This window comes from Rutilus rutilus (genome assembly GCF_951802725.1).
Source record: "Rutilus rutilus genome assembly, chromosome: 24".
In the NCBI taxonomy this organism is placed as follows: Eukaryota; Metazoa; Chordata; class Actinopteri; order Cypriniformes; family Leuciscidae; genus Rutilus; species Rutilus rutilus.
In genome coordinates, this window is record NC_140228.1 from 13,182,177 (window position 1) to 13,195,509 (window position 13,333).

General features: G+C 38.0%; 1 protein-coding gene across 4 annotated transcripts in view; it reads left to right on the forward strand.

The window, feature by feature from the left end:
• The window catches only part of ctnnd2a (catenin (cadherin-associated protein), delta 2a), a 324,872-nt gene that overhangs the window by 300,713 nt on the left and 10,826 nt on the right, over positions 1–13,333 (forward strand). For all 4 annotated transcript variants that reach the window (XM_084398526.1, XM_084398527.1, XM_084398528.1 and 1 more), the window contains 3 exons: positions 2,578–2,812; positions 5,854–5,938; positions 11,844–11,970. In XM_084398526.1, the coding sequence (XP_084254652.1) occupies positions 2,578–2,812; positions 5,854–5,938; positions 11,844–11,970 (447 nt within the window). The remainder of the gene's footprint in view (positions 1–2,577; positions 2,813–5,853; positions 5,939–11,843; positions 11,971–13,333) is intronic.

The following is a 13,333-nucleotide window of genomic DNA, read 5'->3' on the forward strand; positions in this document are numbered from 1 at the left end:
ATCATTTTAAGCAATTTAGTCTTCTCTTAAATAATTTTCTCTTTATTTATTTATCTATCTAGATTTCTGGCGGCTCATGGATTTTAAAATAGAGTATTCTAATAATAGAAAATGATTATTACTATTAAAGGTATAGTGGAGGATTTTCCCGAATTTTAGAAAAGAACCGCCCTCTCCACTTTTTGAAAAAATGCACATGCGCAACACTCTACCTGCTCCCGAGAGGGAACGCCTATTAAACGTGTGCACGAGAGAGCATGCACGAGCTAATCATAGCTTACATTAACTTTTACTAGCAGTGATTTTAAATGGATTTCTCCAAATAGCATGCCAAACTTTACCTGTCGAGTAGAAACTTCGCGACTGAGGCATCAGTGGGAAGCCCAACCTGTGTTTTGAGCGCACGCCATTGTGTGAATCGTGTGCACGAGCACGTACGACGGCCTTATGTAAACATATCACCAGAATGATTGACACTTAGGAGGACCAATAGTCTTGATGATCCACCCGGAAAAAGAAAATCCTCAGCTATACCTTTAACTGTAAAAAAAAGTTTTTTATCTTTTGACAAATCAACTTAGATAATTAATGTGGTTCAGATAACATAATAATTTAAGTTTCTATTTATTAAACCAATCTCCTTTGTTGTATTAACTCAAATTTTTTATTTCAATGAACTCATTATTTCAAAATTTTAAGGCAACCACGTAACTTACTTTTTTAAGTCAAACCAACAATATTTTTTTTACAGTGTTTTAAAAATGTTTTATTTTATTTTTTTGGTCACTTTTGGACATTAAAATATAAATATAATTTCACTCACCTAGCCTATAGTTTGAAGAAAAATCCATCCTTCTGTCCATTTAAATGTCAAAAAGAGCACTTTCAAAACTCGTATTCAAAGAGCAAGTTCGGCCATTAAGTGATGCTTATTGCTGTAGTCTATATATCCAACTTCGGCATGGGGTCTTCCTTTATTTTTCATTTGTAGCTGATGCTCGAGTGGTATCTTGTTAAATTTGTTGACACTCAAATTCTCTCCATAATTAAGGTATCAAATCAGCGGGAGCAGTTCAAACTAATATCACGCAACTTACGCCTCTGCGGTGATTGGTTAATATACCAAGGGAGACTAGCCTCCTCTGCGATGTATTTTTTTTCTCAACACTCTAACCGCTGAATCTGAGATACTCGATGGTGATTGGCTAATTTTGTAGTAATATTTTATGCCATTACAATGATGAAATAACAAACAAGAAATTCACATTCTGAGACATGAAATGAATAACTGTGAATTTTATAACATTAAATCATCCTTCTCCCATTTGCCACTTCAAAAATGTTTTTCCAGGCTGTGCCTCCCCTGATGAGCCGCCACCGTCTGTCATTTATGATAAGTGTATATCTGGTGGGCTGGAAGTCTATATCTGCCTGTAGTAAACTCGCAATCTCACAATGTAACTTTATATCTCACAAATCTCACAGTGTGACTTTATATCTCGCATTGTGACTTTATATGTCACACTGTGGCTAGTCCCTTTCACACATACAGTCTTTACTGCTAAATCCCCGTTTAAAGATAGCGTTTAAAGATCATTTCCGATGACTGACATCACAGAATTGCGAATGGTCTCTTAATGGTAAAAATCCAGAACGCCGTTGCTTGTGTGAACAGCATATTTGTGTAATTTACTGTACCAGTAAAATCATTCTTGTAATTTTACAGTAATTTACTTGGATTACTGTGAAAGGGGCTTAAATCTCACAATGTGACATTATATTTCTCAGTGCAACTTTATATCTCACAAAATGTTTATCTTTAACGTAATCTCACAATGAGTCTTGTTTACTGTCCACTGTGCATGTGAATCAGTGCCATTTTTTTCAGTTGGTTGTAATTTCAGGGTGAATTACTGCAGTCTTTCTTAAGTGTGTGTAAACAAACATTGTATTTGCTGCTTTGATACGGCTTCTGTGTGGAGTAAAACCACTCTAGGCAAATTTAACCATATAATTGGCTCATAACGCCATGAGGGGGTGTCCCGTACACCACTGGCTGAGGAAGAAGCACTCAACATCCTGTAGCGATCATTGCGCTTGTGATTGCCTGTTAATATCACTTAGTGTGTTACAGCAGAAATTTATCTCATGCTTCACCAACACAAACACATAAACTCAAGAATCATATTGCTTCTCCCACTGGTCAAGTTATTTTTCCAGTGCTGTGTGAGCGAGCGTTGCCAAGTCGATTTGAATTACACATCCCCTGCTGTTCTGTTAATGTCAGAGTATTCCCAATTTCTCATATTTTCTTTCCTTTGTTCAAATAGCGCGAGTCATATCCGCTCTGCAGTCAGGATAACACCCCCTCCATAGAAATCCAGTGATGCTTCAACTGACACATCTGACACTCTTGAATTGTGACAGCTCCTGCATTATTATTCTCTAGATTAAGAATAAGTTGTAGCACAATGGTCTACTGACTGTGAAAAATGTCATTCTGACTATCATAATTACTCCAGTGATAATTAGCACATCCTCATATGCTCTTTCTGTCAATTTTTTCTCTTTGACTAGGAAAGTACGCAATGCGGGACCTCGTGCACCGGCTCCCGGGCGGAAGCAATGCTAGCGGAAGCAGCGGGGGTACGGTAAACAGCACAGCAGGTAAAACCATGTGTGATGACACCGTTACGGCTATATGCTGCGCCCTACATGAGGTCATCACCAAGAACATGGAGAACGCCAAGGCCTTACGAGACGCCGGTGGCATTGAGAAGCTCATCGGTATTGCTAGGAGTAAAGGAGACAAGTAAGTAGGTTTTTTTTATCAGCATCTTATCACTAACCACTTGCAATCCAGTCTAACCGTTGTTAAAAACCATTAATGTTCTCTTACCACTAGGCCATGACTTTGTTTTTGCTTGTGTTTCTGTGGACCCCGAGGCCTGTCAGTTATTTTGTTCTCCATAAACTGTGCATTGCTCTTGGAGACATTTTATTTTTCCAGCTACACAGTTCCACTTTTATGCCAGCACCTTTTTAAAGAGATGAACAGCATGAGTCAGACCGCAATAAGCATTTTATGAGCTTCAAGGCCACATTGTCTACAGATGTTCATATATTTAATATATACATTTGCCACGCAAGTCGCTTACTTGATGCTTGCTGAACTGTATTGAAGAAAAGTAAACTTGGAGTAGGAACACATCCACTTTTGCCATAGTATACAGAAAGAGCTGATGTTTTATTTGCTGCATCCTTCAGAATAATGCAAAAGGTCACACTACACAAGAGGCTTTATGCATTTTAAAATGGTTAAGGGCCAAAAAGAACTTTACCCTTAACTTTGATAAAAATAACTGCAACACAGCCTTGGCACTGGCTTATCACTTTTGTGAATCCTCAGGAGATATACAGATGGGTCCAATCTATATATAGAAAATCCAATTGAAAATCTATACATAAATGTAGATAGCCCCCTTAATATTAATATTGGCATGTTCATTTGATATACATGTTATGCTTGCAACAGGTGTTTGCTTCAAATGTGAGTCATCCAATCAGATTGCAAGTCAACATTCACTCAGAATCGAATCTATATATTTTATAATATTCATTAATTAATCTTTCATTATGCGGCTTGCTTTAGTCTCTCAGAAACAGTAAGTGTAGCCAGCCTGAGAGTGAGTGAGTGATGACACTTCCTGCTCGAGTCTGGATGCACACTGTCAAAGACATTAATCTGACCCTCATCAAGCTGACACTTCGTGCGACTGCTTTATATCCCCCATCAGCTATTCATACTCTGTGCCCACCCCGTTCAAGCCAATATGGTGATGACAGCTGCTTCCAGTTTCCTGCAGAGAGGTTATCAAAGGGACAAGCCACTCGGGTGCTTGTTTGTCTGGATATAGCAAATGCAACCGGTTGATTTAGTACCAGCAAATGGCAGCAACCAGTGTGCTCTCGTTCTGATATGCATCAAATTTGATGATTTTTGATTTGGAGCGGATTGATTTGGTGCAGTTCGTGATTTGTTCTCAACGCAATGTGCATGGCAGAGCGAAATAATACACTCACTGCTCTTGGCTGGATAAAAATAAGCCATTTAAAATTGATGATTTAGAAAAACTTAAGTTCAAAAAAGAAACTGGATGGATGGAATGGATGGGAGAAGCATTTCATATTGCACTATATTAGCCAATTCATTATATTTACTAAAAAAAAATAATTATAATAGAATTTATGTAAACACATATATTACATTTGTTAAAAAAAAACTGTTTAATTTAATTTAGATAATTTAGAATTTAATTTAGATAGATAGATAGATAGATAGATAGATAGATAGATAGATAGATAGATAGATAGATAGATAGATAGATAGATAGATAGATAGATAGATAGATAGATAGATAGATAGATAGATAGATAGATATCTTAATATATGTGCGAAAAATCATATCAAATCTATCATGCACCGATGCAGAATTCTCAGTGAATCTGACGGTCTTTATGGCATTACATCAACGAAATGAGGGGTTTCATTTAAGAAAGGGCCTGACTCAACTGAAGATTTGAGAGTGTTAAAATCCATGTTGAAAGATGAAGGGAGGGACAAATCAAACGTACAGCTCCACCTTTAAGAATGCATTTTGTCATTTATGTAAAGAAATTATGAAGGATGAGCGGCATTCATTTCCTCTATTAAAGTCGTGTTCACTCAAGAACGTCAAAGATTTTCTTCTAACGTTTCGAGTGGCAATTGTAAATTGTTCCATTGTGTCCTTTGAGCTGAAATGGGTTGGCTCGGCTCGGCGAAAGACAAAAGACACAGCTGTTCTATCAAATCGGCTGAAGTCAAACAATTTGTGTCATTTTTGAGAACCAAGAGATTGTTTCTTTTGTTTGTGGTGCATTGTTAATCATAACAAAAGCTGCTGTCCGTGTGAGATGTTTGCACAGAAAACACATTCATCTCAGCAACAATGTCCCAGGATTGGATTTAAATTTTCTTGTGTTTTGGTATTGGCATTTTGATCTTATGTGAGGCTGGATATTTTGTAAACCTTTTACATTCAATTTGCTGGAAAATGTGTTGTTTTAAATGTGTCTCTGTTATGCTCATCTAGATATATTAGAGATTTGGGTTTGACTCTGGCTTCTGTATTTGGTTCCTAAAACATGCAATTTATCCAAATAATTATTTTTCTATGATGTCATCAAAACATCAATAGTACACTACAGTTCAAAAGTTTGGGGTTGTAAAGATTTTTTTGAAAGAAGTCTCTTATGCTCACCAAGACTGCATTTATTTAGTCAAAAATACAGTAATATTGTGAAATATTGTTACAATGTAAAATAACTGTTTTCTGTTTTAATATATTTTAAAACAGAATTTATTCCTCTGATGGTAAAGCTGAATTTTCAGCATCATTACTCCAGTCTTCAGTGTCACATGATCCTTCAGAAATCATTTGCTGCTCAAGAAACATTTCTTATTATTACCAATGTTGTAAACATTTGTGCTGTGAAAATATTTTTGTCGAATTTTTTCAGGATGTCTTTTTTCAGATTCTTTGATCAATAGAAGTAAAAAGAAGAGCAGAAGAGTGTCTAAACCCAAGATCTTTTTTAATTGCATGTCTTATTTTTTTAAATAAATTGATCATTTATTTTATTAATTCTTTTGCATTATTATATTTTGTTTAATAATAAATTAGAAGGGTTCAATAAATAATGAAATAACTAATTTAATCAATCTTCCACTAACATGCTCTCAAAGTTTTATCAAATGGCTTTATTTTCAAAGTCTCTCTCTCTCTCTCTCTCTCTCTCTCTCTCTTGCAGACACTCACCTAAAGTGGTAAAGGCAGCATCTCAGGTTCTCAGTAGCATGTGGCAGTACAGAGATCTCCGGAGCCTTTATAAGAAGGTAGGAGAGCTGCTTCCACTCACAACATCTGTGTCCCACTTCATCCATCCCAATCTGAGGAATTCATTTAGCATGCTAACTGATCACCCACTCCCAAACGATTGTGTTTGAACTTTTTGAGAAAATAGTTTGGAATGAAAAAAACACTGGAGATGCGTTTTTTTTTATACCCCTCCTCCTAGACAAAGATGTGCAACCCACTGTTTATTCAGCACGACACCTTGTAGACGACTGCAAACATTAATCCGCAGTGACTACCAAAGAATGCTCTATTGAGCAGTAACGGCCAGGCTTAAGAGATATTTCATTTCAAGCGTTTGTTGCACTTACTATTGTGTGTATCCATTCAGACGTGTCTCTCACAGATTACTGAGGCAAACTTTGGCCTTGGCTAGCGCTGACTGCATTTACAACGTTTTGTATGGTCTGAATAGAACCGCAAATAGATTGACGTGAAGAGACCTTGTATGAATGTTCCCATATTTCAAATTAACAACAGACTTATCAAACAGACTTATTATTTAAATACAAAACCAAATCTTTTTTAGCCAACCTTTGGGGATTTATTTATTTATTTATTTAAAAAAAATCTCACTGGTTCTGTAGGTATAGTACTATATTGTATATACAGTACTATATAGTATACTATATAGTTTCCATTTGTAAAACCTGCACCTTTGAGGCCAGTAAATAGACAATGTGCTCATGAAACTTAAATTAAGGGCAATTAGAATTAACCTATTAACATGTAGCTAGTTTGCTTGGGTCGTGTTCAAACACAGACAACGAATAGTGCATTGACAAGGTCAAACCAAACTAAAATTCTCCCAAATTAACTGGTAGCAAGAGCATGAGGACGCAAATTTTGGCCCCCTAACAAGCACTTGAAGCCTCTAGGCTGCGAGAACACACCGTTCCCCTTCACTAAGCAATCTCCGTCCTGACAGATACGATTCTGGGAGGTGAGGAACGTTCCAGACTGAGCTCTGTAATGTGTCGTTTTGCCAACTCTGCTCTGAAGAGTTGGTGCTGAAGAATTGCAGCCCACGGAGAGGGCGACGGCTGCCACGCTGACCTTTAGAGATGAGTAAAAGGCCACGAGCTGCCTGCCTGCACCACCGAGATGAGTTTAGAAGTGTGTCTGCAGGAATAGAGGCGTCCCTTCCCCGAACCGCGTCGGAAAACAGAGCTCAGCGTTGGGCTAATTCACAATGCCTGTTTGAAAATGTCTGTAATGATATGTAATTATGGATGTTTGCGAGTTTACCCTGCTGAGCTCGCCGCCATCGAAACCAATGTCGAATTAAGAGCTCTAATTTCATGTGCACATACTATTAATTACCCTCTCTGTCTTTTTTAAAATGTTTAGAGGGTTTGTCGAAAAGGTAGCATGCGTAGATTATCATGAAAGAGAGTAATTAGAACGCTGATTCCCATTGTGCTAGCTGACTAAACATCTATAAATAATATCGAACAAAAGACCACAGCACTCACAGTTTCAGCAGCGTTGTGTTGGCATGCCGCCTTGAGGCAGGTTATCGAACAGCTGCTTTAGCTGACGCATATAAAGGGATGAGGTCAAGGGCATGGAGGACAACCAGAGCTATAAGTGATTCATCAGAGAGGCTGAAGTCCTTAAATCTACAGTATTGCTTATTATATACAGTTCTCGCATTGATTTTGTAGGGATAGAGCCCCCTCGCACCCTTTTCAGGCTGGGTTTGCAAAGATTTTTAAAACCTCCCGCAACCTAACCTGTTCTCTCCAACCCAGCTGAGCCCTGGAAATGTCACCGGGGATGGTATTAAGCAAAGGGCAGCAAGAAAGAGATTGCTATTATTAACATTTGCAGAGCCCGGTCTCTCATCTCATGAGTGCATAATGACAGTTGTTCCACGTGGATGTGTCTTTCTCCCCCTCCGTTGAAATGAAAGGTGTCAATTTGGATGAGTCGGGCCACCTGAGGCGCGATTCTTCGTGTTGTGGGGTGGTGTGACGGATGAAGCTGAGAGAGAAGAGGGAACACAAGAGAAGCAGAAACAAGAGGTTTGGGAAGCCAGACACTTCCCAAGGCTGTGAACAATGGCCTTCTGCCCAGGAAGCTTCTAGCCAGTATGGGAGGAAATTGTGTTATGTAGTTAAACAGTCTTTAATAATATACTCCGTGTTTAATAATATATTAAGCTGTGTATGTCCAGTATGCTTTATTTTGGTTTCTTGTTTTATAATTTAATTTTGAATTAATTCGTTAAATTTTTATACTTAATCTGGCAACAGTTTACAATAAGGTTTCATTTGTTAACATTAGTTAAAGGGGTGATGAACATATAAGAGGTCATCATACTATAAGAATTTCCTGTAAGTTTCAGAACTGAAAACTTCCTTGTTAGTCCAATAAAAGCTTTTATTGACACCAGGCACAGCGAACGACAGGTTTTTCAAAGTGGGGATCTATGACGTCAAAGGGTATAAAACACCGCCTCCGCAGAAGAAGATCAACGCCTACTTCAACACTGCCTGTTTAGCCCCGCCCACCAATTCACGCATTAAATGAAACTCATTATAATATGCAAAACTGTTATCCAATCATAGCAGTGGGCGTTTACTTCCAAGTCTTCAATGCGGCACGCCCATAAAAACTGAGCGTTTCAGGAGCTAGGCTCAAAACCAGGGTAGAAAATAGCCTATTACTTATTCATTCATTTTGAATGTAAAAACCAAGCGAACATCATAAATTGACCTCAGAAAACAATATAAAACATTTAAAAAGCCAGTTCATGACCCCTTTAATGTATTAACTAACATGCACTCACCATGAGCAATACATTTGTTACTGTATTTGTTCCTCTTTGTTAACGTTTGTGTTAGTTCACAGTGCATTAACTAATGTTAACAAATACAACTTTTGATTTTAATAATGTATTTGTTAATGTTGAAATTAACATTTGCATAGATTAATAAATGCTGTAGAAGTGCAGTTCATTATTAGTTCATGTTAACTAATAAAACCTTATTGTTAAGTGTTAATGTTAATATTAATTTTGTTGATATTTTAATTTATTTGAGGAAAAGTACTATATATTTTATATACTTAGCGCTAAATTATGCATTTATGTATTGCATTTAATTAATATAAAGACTTAAAATTGAGAGATACTTGGAGATCTTTGAAGAAGTGCAGATGGTTCCAGCTCCATCTACTAATAAGGTGTGTGTTTGTGAGAAAGCCCAGCAGCACTTGGCTTGATTTACTCAGAATGACGTAGAGCTGGACTAAGATGAAGTGAAGTTTTAGCCTGAGAGAAGAGAGAAGTTGCTTATGCCATTGATCTTGAGCCTGAAGCCTCACTCATGTTGTGCTGAGAGGTGTTACATTCAGCCTGGCAGCCTCTTGAGATGCAATTCCACAGTCATCCTTCCCCAACGCTCTCCACGAGGAAGTATCAGGGTAGTCAATTGCCTCAGCGACCCAAGGGAGCCAACGCAGCAAGAGCAACGCTCCTGGCTCCATCCGCCTCTGGGAGTATAATAATGAGCGCTTGCCATTGGTTTGCTTCAGTGCACACTTCCACACCATAAGTTTTTTTTTTTTTTCTGCCTGACTCTTAAGCAGCATTATTGAGTAATCATGGGTAGGCAGATTGCAATAAATGCCTCATCTTTGCATGGTCTGGTTGGTCTTTTCAGTCCTCTTTTCAGAATCAGTCCTGTAATGATGCTTCATGCATTCAACTAGAATTAACAGAATTAACTGAGGTTTTCGGGTCTATAAGACGTGCCTTTATCCAAGTGAATTTACTGCTCAACCTTTTTTACACTTTAAAATAAGTTGCCTTAGGGTGAAAATCCATCAAGCCAATGCACATTATTCTCTCAGACCTGATAAAGAAGAAAGAAAGGAGTTATGGGACGTAATGAATGCAATAAGATTCTTTAATCACATTGAAGCTCAATCTTGCTTGAATGTATTGGTTTCAAATCGTGGGAACATCTTCAAAGGAAGTATATCAAGTTTAGTTAGTTCTGGCAGGTCACGTTAGCCAAGCTCGTTTAAGCTGACTCTCAGCTGATCCACGTCTACCTATAGGAATACGACATCTATCACAGCACCCATATATAAACTCCTCCAGTATTATCAACAGCTATCGCGTTTCTCAGGAGCTAATTCCCTCCTCCATCCCCAGCTCCTCCTCTCGTCAGTCAGGATTTGGCATTCTGATTTCTCTTTGAGCTAATCAGACCAATGATGTTGTACTTTCAAATATTTACAATGATAAGTGGTTCCTGCTAGGCTGCATGGATGCACAGATATTATGATTATGCATGAGATTATAAGTTTGCCCTCACTGAATAAAAGATCAAATGATTCATACAGCTGATTCATGTGGAGCAGAGCAGACAGCAAGAATAAAAGTAAAGCTGAGCAATGTGGAAACAAATTCATTCTATTACAAAACTAAAAAATCTCACAAGGTCTCAGAATGGGTCAATGAACAAGTTTTGCAAGCTAAATATCAGGCTATGAGGAAACGAGGAGAATGTCTGAAAACTGCAGTCTACTGAACAAGTTTTTTAACAGGGACACAGAACACTACCCTTGACATCCCATTTGCCCCTCCGTGACATTCCCTTTGTTGGAAAGGTGAGGTATAGATCAAAGGGTCTATCCCTCTGACTCTGTGCATGGATGCGCACGGAGTTCTTGCCCAAAAGAGAACTACACCGCCAATCCAAACTGTATGCTAACTGTCAATCATCCTTGACGATAGTGGTCCTGACAGAACCATCCTTATAGGTATTTTTTTTATTGTACAGCCACCCCAACCACTCATCATCATAAAGAATAAAGGTCAAATTTCTCACTTCTTCCTCTTGTGGGAACCTGAAATTTCAAGTAATACTTACAACAGTGTGAGTAAAAGAAAATCACAAAGTCCCCTACTGAAGAGGTCTTTAGTCGACAGGCAACAAGTGCCGTTTTTCCCCCTTTCCGTTCCTCTCTTCACGCCCCTTGGAGCCTTCAAATACCTGTCCAATGTCATTATTTGCAACAGGCACATTAGTTGGAGAGCGGTGCCTCCTTCTGCCAGAGTTTCAGCCGTGTTGGGAAAGTGGGGCAGCTTTGAACTGCACAGAGTCGGAGGGACAGACCCTTTGATCTATACCTCACCTTTCCAACAAAAGGAATGTCACGGAGGGGCAAATGGGATGTCAAGGGTAGTGTTCTGTGTCCCTGTTAAAAAACTTGTTCAGTAGACTGCAGTTTTCAGACATTCTCCTCCTCAGTTTCCTCATAGACTGATATTTAGCTTGCAAAATAGCTTGTTCATTGACCCATTCTGAGACCTTGTGAGACTTTTGAGTTTTGTAATAGAATGAATTTGTTTCCTCATTGCTCAGCTTTACTTTTATTCTTGCTGTCTGCTCTGCATTTACATAAATGTCCACATGAATCAGCTGTATGAATCATTTGATCTTTTATTCAGTGAGGGCAAACTTATAATCTCATGCATGCTCGTAATATCTTATACAGCCACCTTAGTCCAATTTAAAGAGTACATATTTTAAAACTAGGAATGCACAATATATCTGCACAACTTCAGCAGTTGACGTGCCATCGAGCCGGTGGCCAATGGCTTTATTTGATCCCCTCCATCAGCCTTTCAGGTTGCTTTAGTCACACATCAGACAGGCTTTCTCCACAACCACTGACTCCAGATCATCCGTCCATTGATTTCTGAACCTTCATCCGGTCATTGATTTTTGCAATGACTCCACATTAGGAGGCCTTAAACTAAACTGACAGAATAACAGTGGGCTAATGTAGCGTACATAGATCCTGAAGAAAGCATGTTGTTTTGTGCATTATTGTAGATTTTTCTCTGTCTCTATATTTATTTTCTAGGATGGCTACTCGCAGTATCACTTTGTTGGCTCTGCCTCAACAATAGAGAGAGATAGACAGAGACCGTACTCATCCTCACGCACTCCGTCAGTCTCTCCGGTCCGGACCTCACCTAACAATCGATCAGGTGAGTATACCAATCTCTTCCTTCACATGTTTTCTTTCTTAACAAAGACAACGTAAACATTTTGATCGAAAGTGCTGAAACATTGAGTCACGATGTTGGTGGTCCTGAAGTCTGATTTGACAACTCCAGATCTTTATGGATTTAAAACAATTACAAATAGTAGCTTGATTCTCTCTCTAACCCTGATAGAATCCTATTAAACTGATGGGGATTTTTCAGTGCATCCTGGGACTCAACGTTAATGATCCACTCTACTAGTGGGGTTAGTGGATTCATGGCCGGCTGGCTGTGGCTCTAATACCTTTTCCGGTGGACTTAGCATCTCGCTGAAGCAGAAAAGTACTTTTCCTGCATCAGGTTTTGAGAGGGCCGTTGGCGGCGGAAGTAGAGCAGTATTTCAGGATTTTTAGGACTAATGGGTCTTTAAATGGCTGGAAGGTGAACAGAGTGATGAAATGTTCTTTGAACATTCTTTGATGAAATGCGCTAAGTTCTTTCTTTCTCAATGAAAAATTTAAGTGTTGTGTTAAATTTTGTATTGAATTCCGTCCCAGGCCATTCTGTGGCTTATGATTATATCGTTTTTGTTATCCTGCAGTTTTAAAGTTTTTTTTTTTATTAAATATAAATGTTAAATAATTATAAATATATATTTAATTAATTAATCTAATTAATTGCAATTTAATCGCACATCAAATATTAATTTAAAGTCATTATTGTGTTAAATGAGAAAAGCATCAAATAGACATTACAAAAAGTAACTTTAGAAAGAAAAATTGTATTTGATTCAACATTGAATTTATTACACATAAACTTTTAGGCTACAACAGACGGCCATATATTTATTTTGAATTTATATTTTCAGTATATTTTTAGAGCGAAACAGTTTGGTTACCAACATTCTTCAAAATATCTTTTTTGTTCTACAAAAGAAATCATTAATTTCACAAGAAGAGCGTGACTTCATGTATACATGTATACATTATATATATACAGTACTGTGCAAAAGTCTTAGGCATGTAATACCCCCCCCCCCCCCCCCCCCCAAAAAAAAAAGGTTTTAAGTCAGTTAGTTATATCTTTTGCTGTAGTGTGTCAGTAGGAAATATCAATTTACATTTCCAAACATTCTTTTCGCCATTAATTTTAATAATCCAGTGAGATTCCTGTATGCACAAGGAATCTGACAACAGCCAGGATGATCTGATCTCACCATCATCGAGTCCGTCTGTGATTACATGAAAAAACTGAGACAAACTAAATCCAGAAGAACTGCGGGAACGTCTCCAAGATGCTTGAAGAAACCTTCCTGCAATATATATATATTCCAAAAAGCAGAACCAGCCAGTAATGATATTAATTG